Raw genomic sequence first — 18,142 nt, forward strand, 5'->3', positions numbered from 1 at the left:
GGCAACATTCCACCATTTGTCCACCAGGTTCCTTATTCTCCAAACCAAATAATGCTTTCACGAAACCAATTTGTGTGCATCTTGTTCCATTCTCTTTCCCATAATCCTACTCTGCTTGCAACTCACCTTTACAGCCACCGCTCCAACAAATGAGACTGATCTTTTGGCTTTGCATAAATTCAAAGAATCTGTACCTTATGATCCAAATAACATATTGAGCTCATGGAATGATTCTATGCAATTCTACAACTGGCATGGAGTCACGTGCGGCCTTCGGCACCTAGGAGTCACGGCCTTGGACCTAGAGGGCTACAAGTTACGTGGATCTCTATCACCTTACATTGGCAACCTCAGTTTTCTTAGGTCCATCAACCTCTAAAACAACAGCTTTTATGATGAAATTCCACAGGAAGTTGATAATTTGTTTTGACTGCAAGGACTCCATCTTAACAATAACACATTGAAAGGGGAAATACCCTCTAGCCTGTCCAACCTCTCTAATCTCAGATCCATCTATCTGCATGTGAATGAGCTTAAAAGGGAAGATTCTAGCTGAGCTAGGCTCTTTGATGAAGCTTGAAAATTTTCAACTTTCTATAAACAATCTAACAGGAGGTGTTCCGCCATTTTTAGGAAATCTTTCGTCACTCAAATATTTCACCGCAGCGTACAATAATTTGGTGGGAAATATTCTAGAAGCCATAGGTCAATTAAAGGGCTTAGTGTTTTCCACAATTGTAGTTAATAAATTGTCAAGTATCATCTCTCCAAACCGTTTCAATTGCATACAACCAACTTAACGGCACACTTCCCACCAATATAGGCCTTAGGGTTCGTTTGGATACAGCTGAAAACTGAAACTGAAAATTAAAAAACACTATAGCAAAATAATTTTTAAATGTATGAATAGTATTGTGGGACCCATTTTTAATGAAAAAGTTGTTAAAAAATGAAATTTGTGGGTCCGTGAACAATGCACAGTGTGCACTGTTCATGGGAAAAGTCAAACATTTCGTCTGGGAACGCTGAAAAAAAAAAAAATGGAGAAACGCAAAATGTGCGCTTGGGAAGCGCAAACGCGCTTCCCAAACACACACTTAGTCTTCCTAATCTCCAACTTCTTCTATCTTCTAGAAATGCGTTCTCTGGGCTAGTCCCTACTTCATTACGCAATGCAACTCAACTTCGAGTAATTGATATAGGTGAGAACATTCTTTCGGGATCAGTTCCAACAAATTTGGGAAATCTACTTGATCTTTTCAGGCTAAATTTGAGAGAAAATTATCTAGGAAGGGACTTTCGTTTCTTAATGTCTTTGACAAACTGTAGTAAACTTCAATATTTGGATTTAGCTACAAACCAATTTGGAGGTGTTCTACCCAATTCTATATCCAACTTGTCAACCCAACTCACATATTTATCTTTGGCATTCAATGATATATCTAGAAGTATACCTGCATCATTAGGGAATTTTGTCAACTTAACTATCTTGATCTTAAATGATAATAACTTCATAGGCATCATTCCCACTAGTGTCGGGAGGCTTCAAAAGATGGAAATAATAGGTTTAATGGGAAACAGATTTTCAGGTGAAATACCAACCTCCATAGGCAACTTGACTAAATTGTTTGAAATCGCTTTAGAATGAAACAGATTAGGAGGAACCATACCTCCAAGTATTGTAAATTGTCAAAAGTTGCAGAACTTAGACATTTCACAAAATAAGCTTAATGGATCTATACCCCTGCAGTTTATTGGTCTTTTCTCACTTTTGATTCTTGATTTGTCACACAACTCATTTACAGGGGAACTCCCTGAGGTAAACAATATGAAAAATATTTACTATTTGGATGTCTCAGCAAATAATTTGATTGGGAACATTCCTAGTTCCATAGGGAGTTGTTTGAACTTGGAATATATTAGCCTACAAGGGAATTCCTTTGAAGGCTCCATACCTTCATCTATGGCTTCCTTGAGAGGCCTTCAGCATCTAGACGTTTCAAGAAATAACCTATCAGGATTGATTCCAAAGGGTTTAGAAAAGCTTCCTTTTTTACAAAGTTTGAATCTCTCGTTCAATGATATTGAGGGTAAGGTACCAACTGAAGGAATTTTTAGAAATGCTAGTGCAATATCAGTGATTGGAAATACTAAACTTTGAGGGGGTGTACCAGAATTGCAGTTGCCTGCATGTCCTATCAAAGTCAGGAAATCAAGAAAGTCCCTTGCTTTCAACCTAAAAATTGCAATCATATTTATTGTCTTACTTTTCCTCATGATTTCATTCTTTTTTGTTTGTTATTGGAGGAAAAAAAATCAAAAAATAATCATCTTCTATGGTCTCAACAATGGACCTCCTCCCAAATGTCTCCTATGGAATGCTCAATCAGGCAACTAATGGATTTTCTCAAGGTAATTTAATTGGATCTGGCAGTTTTGGCTCTGTATATAAAGGAGTCCTTCATCCTGAAGAAAAATTAATTGCTGTGAAGGTCCTGAACCTTCAACACAAGGCTGCTTCCAAGAGCTTTATAGCCGAATGTAAATATCCGGCGCATGAATCTTGTTAAGATATTAACATGTTGCTCTAGCATGGATTATGTTGGAAATCAATTCAAAGCACTAGTCTTTGAATTCATGACAAATGGGAGTTTAGATTTATGGTTGCATCCGGAGATAGACAATGAAAATCAATCATGAGACTTAAGCCTTCTTCAAAGACTAAATGTTGCAATTGATGTTGCTTTTGCATTAAATTATCTTCACAATCATTCTGTGCCACCAGTCATTCATTGTGATTTAAAGCCTAGCAATGTTCTTCTTGATAATGATATGGTTGCTCATGTAAGCGATTTTGGCTTAGCAAGGCTCCTCTCAACTGATGATTCTTCTCAAAAGCAAACTAGTACAATTGGAATAAAGGGATCTATTGGTTATGCTGCCCCAGGTAATGTCTTTCAAATTCTGTTTAAATTTTAACATATCCTAATAGTTATTGTTAAAAAATTTGTTTGAAACATATTGATTTTTATTTTTAGCAATAACCTTGTACTATCAACATAACACCCTCTCTCACACTACATACTAGAAACACGCATAAACACAAACAATTTATTTTATAAATAAAAAATTCAAAGTAAGAAAAGCTTTAAACATGATTGGGGAAAAAAGCACATTTCCCCCTCTATGTTTTGTAAATAAGCAAATACCCTCATTCCGTTACTCCCTCAGTTAAATCTAACAAACTTTTTTGATTCTTAGAATATTCTATTGTTAAAGGTCTAAAATCACACCCTTTGCTCTAGTTTAAATAGATAAGCAGATATTTTTATAGTATCAAGAACTTAGCAAAACTCTAAACCCAAGTAATGACTAAGCAATAAAAATTCTCATTCCTGTAGCACATATTCTTTCTCTTATGGAAATCAAATAATGAGAGAGATTGCATCACATTAGTTCTCTAACTATCCAATGGGGTAGAATGTGTACCATGAAGGGGCAGGGAGAAAATCATTAAAACTATCCAAGGAAACATAAAAGCAGCTCTCTAACATGGTTCAAAGAAACATAAAAATATAATCTATAAGACATATAAAAATCATATATCTCCCTCCATCATATCAACAGAACTATAATGTATACTTGTGTTTGACTATTTTGCGTGTTAGCTGTCCTACCCTCAGTAGCACCTACATGTTGTGATGTACTCTACCAAATGGACATAGCCTAACATAGTCAAACATAGAATCAACGCATGTCCCTAACCACTACCCAGCAATTTAAAATGCACAAGAATAAGTTTTTTTTACTCAACCCAGTTATTGGGGCAATTTATCAAGCATGTTATATGCATGAATTAACAAGATCGTGAACAATGAAGAAGGGAAGCATCTTGGCCAACAAATTACACAAAATCAAGGAATCAGAATATTAAGAAAAGGAGGACATATTTGGCCGGAGAGATGAGTTTGCTGATAAAATGAGAACCCACCGCCAGCGAAGGCAGCTGTGGCATCCAATTTTCTGCTTGAAAAGAATCTGTTTAGGCGTGAGTGAGGCTAAAGAGAATTGGGTCAAATTTTGTTTACCTAGGTTAGTTAGAGGGTTAAGTTTACCCGAGTTTAATTTATCCGCGTTAGATTATTTGGGTTGGGTAATTCCTCAGGACCTCAGCACTATACGTGGTTGTTTATTTCCTCAACATGTAGACCTGATTGGTTATGTTGTTTAAATTAACAGTTTTTGTTGTTTAAATAATACAACACATATTTTCACAATAATTTTTTACCTATATATATTTTCACAACCACAACACTTAGGATCCGTTTGGATACAATTTATTGTTGCTAAAAACACTGTAGTAAAATAATTTTTAAATATATGAATAGTGCTGCGGGACCTATTTTTAATATATATTTTTTTCTGAATAAAGTGGCTATGGGTCCCATAAACAGTGCGTAAACAGTACCGAAACAGTGCATGAATAGTATTTTTTCCCATGCACAGTAAATTCATGTGATTTATTGTTCATGCGCTGGGAAAAAAAAAGAAAGGTCTGAAAATGCAGACGTGGGTTTGGAAACGCCATATCCAAACCCACACTTAATAACGTGATTAGAACAACATTACCAATCGGCCATGTCAAATATGGTATAGTTGCTCTCAAAATGAATCTATGCTACAATTTTGTATACCTTATTCATGTACGTATCTTACTTTTAGAACAAGTTGTCAACAAACAAACGTCCAAGTAATGCATAATAATAGGAGCTATGATTTTCTTTTGGGACAAAATTTGGTTAGAAACTTGGGGTTCGTTTGTTTTGGCTTCAAATGGTTTCAGGAAATCATTTTTCGTAAAATAGGCTGTTTGGTTGGCTTTAAAAATAAAATTTTCTGAAAATTATTTTCAGTTGACTGTGTAAAATGAGCCTTTGACCCGAAAATGGTTTTACATTTTTATTTTCACTTCAAACCATTTTCGGACTCACGCGCAGAGAGAAAGAGAGAGAGAGAGAGAGAGAAGAGAGAGCCCAGATCGCAAAGAGAGAGGAAGAAGAGACTTCGCTGGCGAACCCTGAGCTCCAGTTTGATGACCACAGACCGAGCTCTAGTTCGACGATCGTACCGCGCCGATTGTCGATTGTAGCACCGCGTCGATTGCACCAGATCGCACTGGTCTCATCGATCGTAGCACCGCGCCGATTGATCTCGCTGCTCGATCTCGCCTCCGCCGCGTGATCTCAATTTGATCGGATTTGATGAAAAAAAAAAAAAAAAAAAAAGGTTTTGTTTCTTTTATGAGTGAGTGTGGAATTAATTCATTTTCCACATGTTTACAGCTGAGAAAGTGTATGGAAAATTGGGTGGCTTGGCTATGTAAAGCATTTTCCATAAAAATGTTTGAATGAACCAAACATCGGAATTGATTTTTCGTAAAACGAATTCTGAGGCAACCAAACAGCCTGAATACATTTTTCTTTCCCGAAAATAGCATTTCCGGAAAATATTTATTTTTTGGAAAATATTTTATGGGAACCAAACACAGCCTTGATTGTAACCAATAACTATTACTAATTAAATTAACATGACTATTGTGGGGGGAAAAGGGCCCAATCCAACATAATGGGCCGAGAGCCCATATGAGAGCTATTTTGCGACCGAGAAGAAGGAGATGGTAAGGGCAGGGCCCATTTGGAAGTGGGACCCTCAGAAGGAAGAATTATTACAATCCGAAGAGGATATCTCCTGTCCGAAGAGGTTGTAATCGTCTGACGCCAATATTATAAATCAATTGAGTGTGTAAAAGGACAAAATTACCTTCCGAGGACTCCACCTGATCAAGATAAGCTCTGAGTATGCTGGGAAACGATAAGGATGGAGAAATATCTAAAGGGAAAGTTGCTACCACCGTATTTAATACTTTGCAGCAACTTTTCTGGCCGCATTTATGTGGAGAAGACCCCTGAACAGTGCATCCTAACCTACCGCCACTCACACAGAGCTAAAAAAAGATACTTGACGTGACACGTACTCAAGTAAACTCATGGATGAGGAACAATTGGACGATGAAGATGAAGAGAAGGGGGGTTATATAAAGGAAGGAGGCTCCTAATGAAAAGGGAGGAGGAAAAAAGAAAATAGAAGAGGAGAGAACTGGACTGTAACCCTAAGATCTTTGTTCATCAGATAATCAATAATATAGCTCTTCGGATATTCACTCTTTACGTGTAGTTCCATGTTAGCTTGTGCTTGAAAGTTGTGATTTGTTGTTGTTAATCCCATATCTAACTTAGCTCTTTCACCCATACTCTACAAGTTTATTGTTTTGGGCTTGGGCCACAAATCCTAACCCTACAACTATATATTTTGAAAATATAATTATTTGATGTTCTTTATATTCTTAACACGCAAGTCAAATTTTGTGCCAATAAAATGCTATTTACTATTTGATGCATAAAATTATTTTAATGCATAATTTTAGATTACAAAACTTGAAATTTAAATATTTGATTGATGACATAGTTGTTGCATGTTGATCATTGATATTCTAGAATTTTTGCAAGCATGAAGGATATAAGAAAAAAAAAAGTAATCTAATAATGGATTTATCAAAACTCACCTTCAATAAATGAGATTTTTAGGTTACTACGTGTTAATGGGGAATTAATTGTCTTCATAAATGGGATTTTTTTTAAAAAAATTTAAAATTTTATAGTTTTCTTCACCACGTTTTTGGACAGCAAATCATATGTAGTACCCATTTGGGTACAGCTGAAATAGACCTAGTGTTTGCATTTTGGCGTTTCCTATATATATATATATATATTTTTTTTTTTGAGAACGTGCATTGGCCTTTTTTTGCTTTTCCAGTGGGTCCTGTGCACTGTTCACGGGACCCATAACCTCTTTTTTCAACAAAACTTTCATTAAAAATGGGTCCCATGACACTATTCACACATTTAAAAATTATTTTGCTACAGCGTTTTCAGTTTTCTGTAAAATAAGCAGTATCCCAACACACCTGTAATTTAACTATTTAATTTTACAACTCATGGCTTTTAGGTTACTAAGGAAACTTCTATTGTGGAAAAAGAATGGAAATATTTATGGAGCAATTTAAGAAGTTTATAGTGGGTAATTATTAAAATGGTGGAATTGATAGTGAAAATTTAATTTTCTTTATTTATTGGTGACACATAGCAAAACGCATGCCAATAGTTGTATGCCACATGGCATTTAAGAAGTGACATGTATCAATAGTTGTTTACCACATGGTGTTTGGAATGTGTCATTATTTTTTGCATTGTGAATGAGACACTTGTCACCATTTTGTGTATCCACCAGTTTGAGGGATCCAATGTTTATAATGAACTAGCCAATATCCCACACGATGCATGGTGCATTTTGATAAATTTTATAAAACCTATTGATTTCATGAATACTATTATGGTTAGTCACAGACTCACAGTTAACAATGTCACCTACAAAATTGGTTCCTATGTGTTTCTCTTGTATGATTTATGCTTTATATATAGATTCTATGGTTTTAATTTCTACAATTCTTATGCCACTAAAGTCTCCATCTCCACTATTTCAATACCTATAATTTTTATGTCATTCAAAATAGCTTTTCTTCAGTTTCAGAATTGACATGATAGATAAAAATAAGGCACATTAACATTTTAATTGAAGAAAAGTTTAATTTTTAAGATCGTAATTATAATAGGATGAAAATTGAAAGAATGATATTTTAAGCAATTAGCTATAAAAATTGCTATAATTTCATAATACGACAACATAAACAATAATGTCATAGTGACATAATAATATCATGATTTAACCTCCCTAAAAGCAGCCAAAACACCAAAAATACTACAAATCCCTACCAACTATATACATGCATCATACAAAAAATCAAAAATCTAAATTGACACACAATATGAAAAAACCAATCTAAACACATTACAATGCTACATCAGTAAAAACATATACATAAAATCTAAACAAAATATTTAAGATGAACATAATATTTTGGAAATTAACATACCTCTCATAAAGGGAACCAAAGATACTATGAGAGAAATTATATTGGACAAATGTGGATTTATATTGAACGAATATGGAGACAAGTAATCATCTCATATTATCTAATTTATTGAATCTGTCTCTTGCAATTTTGCATTGAAGTTAGTCTTATGTTGGAAATTGAAAAGTTTCTTAGTTCCTATCTTTCTCATGACTTTTTAAATCCATCCATACCAATCCAAAGTATTTAAAGTTATAAAAGTACGGCCCTGAGATGCCCAGGCACATTTGGGCCTTGAGTTCAGGCACAAACAGTACAGCCCATGGTTCTCGTCCACCTTTACTCGGGATCCCAGCCTAAGCCCACACGGAGTGTAGGCCTAGGTTTCATCACTCAATCTTTGCTCAGGAGACCATTACCGGACAATATAGGAAGAATAACGTTCGAACATCCCATCATGGACGTGCCCGGCAATACCCAGAAGCATCGCTGCTGGGCATGATCGCTGAAGTGGGAGCCAAGTTCCAAAGCCACCTTCACCCGATCCCACTCCCACCTAACCACCCACTTACAATTGATGATATTGGACCTCTCATTACACTAACTGCAAAAGCAATCATAACACCCCACTAATCAGAGTGCTATAAATAAGAGAGGTGGGAGAAAGGGAGAGGGGGTTGGAAAGTTTCGAGAGAAAAAGAGAGGGTGAAAGAAAAAAGGTAGCAACATAGAAGGAGAAAAATGATCTCATTAAGTCTCTATGCCAAGAATAACCCATAGTAGGAAATCCATACCCACTAAACAAATAAGTTATGAACCTGAGTGAGGCCCAGATAGCAGTCCCATTCTTGGTGTGCACAATTGGTGCCGTCTGTGGGAATCTCCTACAACGCCGTAGTTCTACTGAGACTTAATCCGGGGGAGGTAGATGTCTGGGAGACGCTCTGGGAATGACGCTAAAAGTGGTTCGGTAGGATCTTCTCGGGGATCCTTCTGGCGAGAAAGAAGGCAAAAAAGACGTGAAGACAGAGATCGCGAACGAGAGGAGTAGTCCAGCCTCGGGGAGGGGTCGTACTAGATGCAGCACACGATTTCGAACGCCTCGGGGCGCAGGCAATTCGATGAAAGAGACGAAGAGCTTGAACGGTTGTGCAGGCTGGTGAGAGACCTGGAGTTGGAGGCAGAGAACAGGCATCGTAGAAGGGACAGAGACAACCGAGAAAGAAGATCCAACACCGGGGAAGGTCATCATCAGACGGGGTCCAATCAATCTAGGTCCCATAACTACTGAGAACGCTTCTATTCTTGAGAATCTCGTCGACGAAGGGAACGGTCTCATTCGCGGGAATCCCACCGACATCGAGATCGTTCGCGGTCGCAGGAGTACGCAGACCGAGGTTTGAATTCCCTAGAAGAGCAACGGCCCCATAATGCAGCCATGGATACGATGAGCCGTGCGCTACGTAGAGTTGCTCGGTCTCCATTCTCGGTAGACATCGAGAGGGCCCCAATGCTGGATAGATTCATGCACCCTCCATTCAACTCCTACGATGGAAAAACAGACCCGGTAGAGCACATTAGTCACTATATCCAGATGATGTCTCTGCATACCCACAATGTCGCACTGATGTGGAAGGTTTTTCCCTCGAGCCTTGGTCCCACCGCTTTGAGATGGTTTAATGGACTATGGAAATGCTTGATCCACAATTTTGTCGAGCTGATACAGGAGTTCGGGATTCAGTTTGTAACTTGCAGCCGGGTGCCATAATCGGTAGACACATTGTTGTTTATGAAGATGAGGGTAGGGGAAACCCTCTGTAGTTATGCTAGTTGGTACTGGGAGCTTTACAACGAAATTGGCAGGGGGAACGAAAAGATTGCTGCGAGCACTTTTAGGATGGGATTGCCTGAGGATTCTAGGCTGAGGGAGTCATTGACCAAGAAGCCTCCCGAGGATATGAGGTAGCTGATGAGGCGTATTGAAGAGTATAAACGGCTAGAAGATGACCAGCTGCAAAGCAAAGACAAAGCGCTGATGACAAATCGTCCTCAGCAGGGTGGCTCTTAACCAAGAATCCGGGGAGACTTGAGGATCCAAGAGCTAGAAGCGTTGATAGGGGAGGTAAATGTGACGTTTAAGAAGCCAGTGCACAGGATCATAGACAAGATTAAGCACGAGCCGTACTTCAGATGGCCGAACAGGATGGGTGGTGATCCTTCTAGGAGAAATCAGAATTTGTACTGTACTTACCACAAAGATAAGGGCCATACTACTGAGCAGTGCCGAGTGTTAAGAGATCATCTCAGACAGTTGGCCAAGGATGGGTACTTAAAGGAATTTGTGGTGGACTCGGGGGACCGAGGAACAGGGCAGGGTGCTACGCAGAGAGGTAACCTCCTCCCACCCCCATTCGGAATAATCGAGGTCATCCATGCTCCCCCGAGGAGCCTTGCCCCGACAGCGAGAAAAGGGGTATTAAATGTGGTCTTTGTGGAGGGAAGGTCAGGCGCACAACCGGTGAGTAAAAAGATGAAACTTACTCGTGAACCCATCGCTTTCGGCGATAATAATTTAGAGGGGACGGTTCAACCGCACGACGATGCTTTGATGGTAACTGCCCAGATAAGTGGTTTCTTGGTGAAAAGGGTGATGGTAGACTATGGAAGCGGGGTCGGCGTGATGTATCCGGATCTGTTCTAAGGGCTCGGATTGAAGGATGGGGACCTCTCAAAGTACAATACACCATTGATTGGGTTTGATGGCAAGATCGTAATACCTGAGGGGCAAATCTCTTTGCCCGTGAATATGAAAGGCAAAGAGGTAATAGTAACGTTTGTAGTAGTGGCTTCTTTCTCCCTGTACACTGCGATACTAGGAAGACTGTGGATCCATGCGATAGGAGCCGTCCCATCCACCCTGCATGTGAAATTGAAGTTTCCTACCAAACATGGTATTATTGTGGTAAAGGGGAGCTAGCAGATGGCTAGACAATGTTTAGTCGCCATAGTTAACCGGAGGAAGGAGATAGCTGATCAAAGGGAGCATGCCCAGCAGAAGGACCGCCATAGGGGGTCCCGTTATAGCAATTACAGGGTGACCGAGGAGAGAAAGGGGGTGTTTGTGCCGAGGAAATGATGAAGGTAAAGGTACTTCCAGATGCTGACAAGTGCTTCCATATAGGGAAGGGCATGGACAAACAGGAAAAAGCAGAAATGTTGTTACTCCTAATACAGAATGTGGATGTGTTTGCATGGAGTCCATATGAAGTGCTCGGGGTGGATCTCGAGTTCATTGTCCATAGACTTAGAGTTAACCCTTCGTTCCCTCCCAAGAAGCAGAAGCTGAGGAGATCAGCCTAGGAGCACGTTGGGGCGGTGAAAGCAGAAGTCCAAAAGTTGAAGGATACTGGGGCGATAGAGAAATTTTCTTCCCGGATTGGTTGGCAAATACTGTGGTGGTGAAGAAGAAGAATGGCAAGTGGAGGGTTTGCGTGGACTTCACGGACCTGAACCGAGCATGCCCGAAAGACCCTTTCCTCGTGCCAAAGATTGATTAGTTGGTGGATGCCACGTATGGGCACCCGAGGATGAGCTTTCTGGATGCTTTTCAAGGGTATCACCAAATTGCCCTGACGCCCGAGGATCAGGAAAAGACAGCATTCATCTAACCGGAGGCCAATTATCATTACACGATGATGCCCTTTGGACTAAAGATTGCCGGGGTGACGTACCAACGAATGATGACGAAAATGTTCTGAGACAAGATAGGGCGTACAGTTGAAGTGTACATTGACGACATGGTGGTGAAGAGCAAGCAGGTAGCACAGCACATGGAGGACCTTCGGGGGGTTTTTGAGGTTCTCCGACAGTACAAGTTACGTCTTAATGCTGAGAAGTGTGCGTTTGGTGTGGGGGCCAGGAAATTCCTGGGGTATCTGATCACTAAGTGGGGAATAGAGGTCAAACCCGATCAAATAGAAGCTGTTAAAAGACTGAAGCCACCGAGCAATTTGAAAGAAGTGCAAGTGTTGACCGGGATGCTAGCCGCCCTTAATCGGTTCATCTCCAAATTCGCAGATCGCTGCCGACCATTCTACCAACTTCTGAAGAAGTGGACTGGATTTCAGTGGAACGAAGAATGCGACAAAGCCTTTATGGATCTGAAGGATTATTTAGCGCGGGCACCTATGTTAGCGGCACCAGAACTAAGTGAGGATTTATTCATGTACCTGGCAGTGTCTGAGCACGTCGTGAGTGCTGTGCTACTGAGGGAGCAAGGAATCCAGCAACCTGTGTATTATATCAGCAAGATTCTAGTTGATGCCGAGACGAGGTACTTACCTTTGGAGAAGCTTGTGTTGGCCCTAATACATGCCACGAGAAAACTGCCACACTACTTTCAGGCTCATACGGTGTATGTCTTAACCGAGTATCCCTTACAGTCACTATTGAAGAGGTCAGACTTCACGGGCCGAATAGCAAAATGGGGAACTTGGCTTAGTTCTTTTGACATACGGTACAGACCCCGAAGCTCGGTGAAGGGCCAGATCCTTGCAGACTTTGTTACCGAATTCTCGCCGAAAGGGAATGGGGAGATAGTTTGCCATGTGGAGGCTCACTTGTGGAAGGTATTCATGGACAAGGCGTCAAGCTCCACGGGGGCCGGTGTAGGGATTGTCATAATCACCCTGGAAGGAATACAATTAGAACACTCATTTAGGTTGGGCTTCAGAGCCTCCAACAACGAGGTAGAATACGAAGCCTTGCTGGCTGGATTGAGGACAGTTTCAAGTTTAGGTGCTTGGGAATTAGAGGTGTATTCGGATTCGCGGCTGGTGGTAAATCAGGTGCAGGGCAGTTTTGAAGCTCGAGATCTCCGGATGAAAGCATACCTGGAATAGGTGAAGCAAGCTATAACCAGCTTCAGCACGGTAAAGGTTATCCAAGTGGCTCGAACGCAAAATAGGCACGCCGACTCCCTCGCCACGCTAGCATCATCAGTAGCCGAAGAGATACCCCGGCTAATCAAAGTCGAGCTTGTTCCAAAGCCAAGCGTCGGGGTAGTAAATGATTCGGGAACTGTAGGGATCGATAGCACAACAATCACAACACGTGGGCTGTGCTGGATGGACCTTATTATTGACTTTCTGGCAAAGGACCGACTCCCGTGTGACGAAAAGGAGGGCAGCAGGATCCGTAGAATGGCTCATCGGTATTGGCTATTAGAAGACCGAGCATTGTATCGGAGGTCATTCAGAGGGCTATACCTTTTGTGCTTACGACCAGAGAAGGTGGGCAAGCTCTTGGCCAAGCTTCATGATGGAGTATGCGGCAATCATGTAGGAGGACGTTCATTGGCGCACCGGGTAATGACTCAAGGGTTTTAGTGGCCTCAAATGCAGAAGGACGCCGCCAAGTATGTACTTAAGTGCGAACAATGCCAGAAGCATGCCACCCCTAATCCACCAACCCGTAGGCCATTTGAACCTGATCAGCAGTCCCTGGCCTTTTGCACAGTGGGGGTTGGATATCATCGGCCCGTTCCCCCGGACGACGAGTAATCGAAGATTCATTCTAGTGGCTGTCAACTATTTTACCAAATGGGTAGAGGCGGAAGCTTTGGCCAATATACGGGACATGAATGTAAAGAAATTCGTGTGGAAGAATATAGTCACAAGGTTTAGGGTGCCGAACTCTCTTATATTAGACAATGGGCTACAATTTGACAACCGGGCCTTCCGTGAATTTTGTGGTAATCTAGGCATCAAAAATAGGTACTCAACTCCAGCATATCCCCAGGGCAATGGCCAGACCGAGGCTGTGAATAAAGTAATTGTAAATGGGCTGAAAAAGAGGTTGGAGGGTGCGAAGGGAAACTGGGCCGAGGAGCTACCTAAAGTCTTGTGGGCATACCGAACAACTCCTAGGAGGTCCATTGGGGATACCCTGTTCTCTTTCACGTACGGAGCGGAAGCTGTGATACGGACTGAGGTGAGTCTATGCAGTGCACGAGTTGCGGGATTTGATCCTGCCCAAAACAATGAGATGATGGTAGGATGCTTGGACAAGTTGGAAGAATGCTGTGAAATGGTGACTATACGGCTCGCGGAGTATCAGCAAAAGCTCGCCCAGAGATATAGTCGAGACGTAAGAATGAGGGAGTTTAGGGCTGGGTATTTGGTTTTGAGAAGATCCGTGGGGAATATAAGAGATACAAACTCCAAGAAGCTGGCGCAGACATGGGAAGGGCCTTATAGGGTCACTGCCGTCGTTGGCGCAGGGGCGTATTACTTGGAGGACCTAGACGAGAGGCCACTGCCCTGGCCGTGGAATGTCCATAACCTTAAGAAATTCTATCACTGATGGGTAGTGATGTAAATTGTGAGTTGAATGTAATGTTGTACAGGTTTTACTAATAAAGGTGATGGCGTTTATACGGGCAAACTCTTTCCATTTTATTGTTGCATATCTGTTTAAGTTCCATTGCCGAGCATGAAAGAACCTTAAGTTACGAGTCTCACTAAGGATAGAAACCTGTTTCTCGATTCGATCCGTATCACCGAGCAGGTGGAAACCTCAAACTCAAAAGTTACTCTAAGGATAGAAACCTATTTCTCGATTCGATCCATATCACCGAGCAGGTGGAAACCTTAAACTCAAAAGTTACTCTAAGGACAAAAACCTGCTTCTCGGTTCGATCCGTATCACTGAGTAGGTGGAAATCTTAAACTCGAAAATTACCCTAAGGACGAAAACCTGTCCTCGATTCGATACTCATCACCGGACAGGAAGAAACCTTAGTCTAAATTTCCGAAGGACAGAAACCTGTCCCCGATTTGATACTCATCACGGACAGGAAGAAACCTTAGTCTAAATTTCCTAAGGACAGAAACCTGTCCACGGCTCAATATTCATCGCCGGACAGGAAGGAACCTTAGTCTAAATTTCCTAAGGACAGAAACCTGTCCCCAGTTCAATACTCATCACTGGACAGGAAGAAGCCTTAGTCTAAATTTCTTGAGGACAGAAACCTGCCCCCGGCTCAATATTCATCGTTGGACAGAGAGAACCCTTGGTCTAAGTTCCTTAAAGACAGTGGCCTGTCCCTGATTCGATATTTATCATCGGATAGGTGAAACCTCAATACTAGTAATAACCGTATCATTTAGATCTCGGTCTTCTGCACCTTATAAGTTACCGGGCATTCAGGAAATCATTTATGCAAGGAAAATAGAGAAACATGACGAGAAAGATAACATGAAAAATAAACCTTTATGAAAACATTTAAAGCGAGCGTTCTGCAAACAAAAGACATAAGCAACATAAATGCATGAAAATGAAACCGTTGTCCTGTCACCAAAACCAGGTTACCATATGAAAGGTAAAACGAAACAAAGTAATGATTGTTCAGTCACCATAGCTCGGTGACATAGGCAAGTTAAGAAAGTAAAACCTAGTAGAAACTTTAGCTGGAACAAAACAGTAGCAAACTTGTACGACTTCTTGGTTAATCTGCTCTTGTTTGGTCGGCACGGTCGGTTGACTGCTGTCCTCACTGCACTGGTCGGTGGGGCGGGGAACACTTGTGACTTCCACATCATTCGTTTTTGCATGGGCATCTATCTGTTCCACTAATTCCTTGAAGCTAGTCGTATCTTCTGCGTTAGTAGGTGTCGGGGGGGTTTTGCGAGGCTGGAGCAGAAAATGGGAAGGGTATTTGACCGGGGTCATTAAGGGGAGAATCCTCGGGAACCTCCATAGCCTGCAGGGCTGCCAATCAGCCAGCTTCAAAACCTAGCTTCTGAGCTTGATTTACCATTGGCTCCACAGAGTTTTCCGCATCGGCGAATCTTTCATGGTACCACTTTTCCTTGACAGCCCCCAATGCCGCTCTTATATTGGCTAGCTCTTCAGTCTGGGTGGTATTCAGACTTATTGCCTCGGCTAATTTGACATCTGTCTCGTTCTACTTTATAAGGAGTTCCGCGCACCTACTCTGTGCCAGCGCCCTGGCCTTCTCCGCGGCAGTAACCTTCTTCTTGGCAGAATCAATAGCCTTCACCTTTTCTTTCGCTGCCCTGGTGGCTGTCTCCTTGGCCGCCTTCTCCCGGTCGGCATCCTCGGAAAGTTCCTTCATATGACCATCCACTATGTAGGCCAGCTGGGCCACCTGATAAAATTTCGAGTGTTAGTATGACGGAAGGATGACAACAAGTATGCATACCATATACATGCTAACAGTAATGATAAGTGGTAACGGCATACAGAAACTGGTGAGTGAGAGATTACTGCAACAGTAAACCATTGCAGCCTTCTCCCCATGGACTCCTCCGTCCCCTGCTCATAAGCATGTATGTCCTCGGGCAGAAGGAGTCTGTGCGCTAAACTCTGGGCAACTCGACCCCTTTCACCTTTCTCCCAAACTCGCACACTGGTGGTGTCGGGGAGTGGCTCACCGTCCAAGAAAAACTTGGGCTTCCACGGCTGAACTACCCTAGAGGAGGACGCTGCGACCGCCCCGGTTTGAGTCTGGAGCTCCTGTATAATGATGCCCTTGGATGACTGTGGGGGTACCCGGGTAGGGGCATCTCCCGGCCCAGTAGAGGTCTGCTCGCTTACACGTTGCCTTTTTCTGGCTCATCCAGTTTGCAATAGGGGCGGAGGGGAAGGCATCTGGCCCTGGCTCGGTGGTGGTTGCGGTTGCATTGCCTGCCGTGCATCGGGCACAAAGCAATCGATGGACAGGGTCTTTCTGGTCACCACATCCACATTGTGGTTGGATTCTGTATCAGAGAGGTCGAAAATGTTGACAATCACTTGCTCGGCAGCAAGTACAGGAGCCTCGAGATTAGCCGGGCCTTCGGGTTGGGCAGGAGCTTCTTGGACAAGAGTCTCTTGAATGGGAACTTCTTCGTCAACGGGAGCGTGTGCAAGTTCTTGGAGGCGCCGGGACACACGCTCCGCCGATTTGTCGCGTATTGGAGCTAGCTCGTCCCAGCAGGTGTATCGCAGGCCAATCTCCCGAGCTTCTCCTATTGTAAAGTTCGGTGGCAAAAAGTTCGCGTGCTGGACATCGATATAAGACAGGAGGGGAATGTCTACCAAGAGCGCTTGCTTGAAGGGTTGCCAGGTGGAGTAGACTGGTTCTACTCTGAGAATGAGGTGGGATGCTTGGAATTGCCCGTCTCAGTGAACGAATATCTCGGATCGAAGCATGAAGTTCAGATCCCTTACGTGAACTACCCTGACATCCGGGATAAACACTCTACCCTCTGTAAGAAAGAGAAATGATAAAATGAGTGATGAAAAAGTGAAGAAACGATGAACATGTATATAGGCACATTGGAATTCAGGTAACCAAAACAACTATTAAACAAAGACAATAAGGTCAGGAGTCAATACGAACCCACTTCGTGACGAGAGAGGGGAGGGGGGATATCCCCGACAAACCAGTTGCCATGCACCCGGACGTATTCCCCGGCAGAATTTCTATTCGAGTCAGGTAGGCATGATATCAGCCGTACCCGTTTATCCCTAACCTTTAAGTAATAATTTGTGTTCTTGTTTCCACACAAGTTGTACATGTGGTTTATATCATGATAGTTTAATTGGAAACCGAACGTATGGTTTAACCTACTAACACAACTAACAACCCGGTAAAAGTTGGGAGGTAGTTGGTTGGGGCACAGCCCGTAGTACCGAAGTGTGTCTAGTAATAGGGGTCCACGGGAAACCTAACCCCACCCTCTAGGATTGCCGTTAGAGGAAAAAAGGCAGTTTGATCCCCTCTGTGGAGTTCGAATTCACTTTCGTGGCAATATGCCACTTCCACGTCATTAGGAATATCAAATTTTTGCCTAAATGTGGCTAAGGATGCTGCGGTGTTTAGAAGGTAAGCATACCCCATCCTAGAATCTAAAATCAAAGGGGGAAACACGAAGAAAGATGCTGAAGTAAAAGCAAGAGGTAGGGAACTTACTTTGGGCTCTAGGGAAGGAAGAGGGGCTCTGGGCAAGCAAGTAGGTGCGCAGATGAATGCTCAGCAGAGAGAAAATTCAGAGAGTGGAGAGTTTAAAAATGGAGAAGTGATTTGGAACGAACTATTTATAGAGG

General features: G+C 42.2%; 1 protein-coding gene across 1 annotated transcript; it reads left to right on the forward strand.

The window, feature by feature from the left end:
• Positions 1–10,232: 10,232 nt before the first annotated feature.
• Positions 10,233–10,730, forward strand: LOC111990620 (uncharacterized). The gene has a single exon (XM_024022406.2). The coding sequence runs from the start codon at positions 10,233–10,235 to the stop codon at positions 10,728–10,730; it is 498 nt and encodes a 165-aa protein (XP_023878174.2).
• Positions 10,731–18,142: the final 7,412 nt, after the last annotated feature.

This window comes from Quercus suber, unplaced genomic scaffold (genome assembly GCF_002906115.3).
Source record: "Quercus suber isolate HL8 unplaced genomic scaffold, Cork oak 2.0 scaffold_7, whole genome shotgun sequence".
Classification (NCBI taxonomy): domain Eukaryota; kingdom Viridiplantae; phylum Streptophyta; class Magnoliopsida; order Fagales; family Fagaceae; genus Quercus; species Quercus suber.

What these genes read in the sequence shown, in the direction of transcription:
- LOC111990620 (XM_024022406.2), top strand. Translation starts at nt 10,233, where the DNA reads ATGGGTGGTGATCCTTCTAGGAGAAATCAGAATTTGTACTGTACTTAC.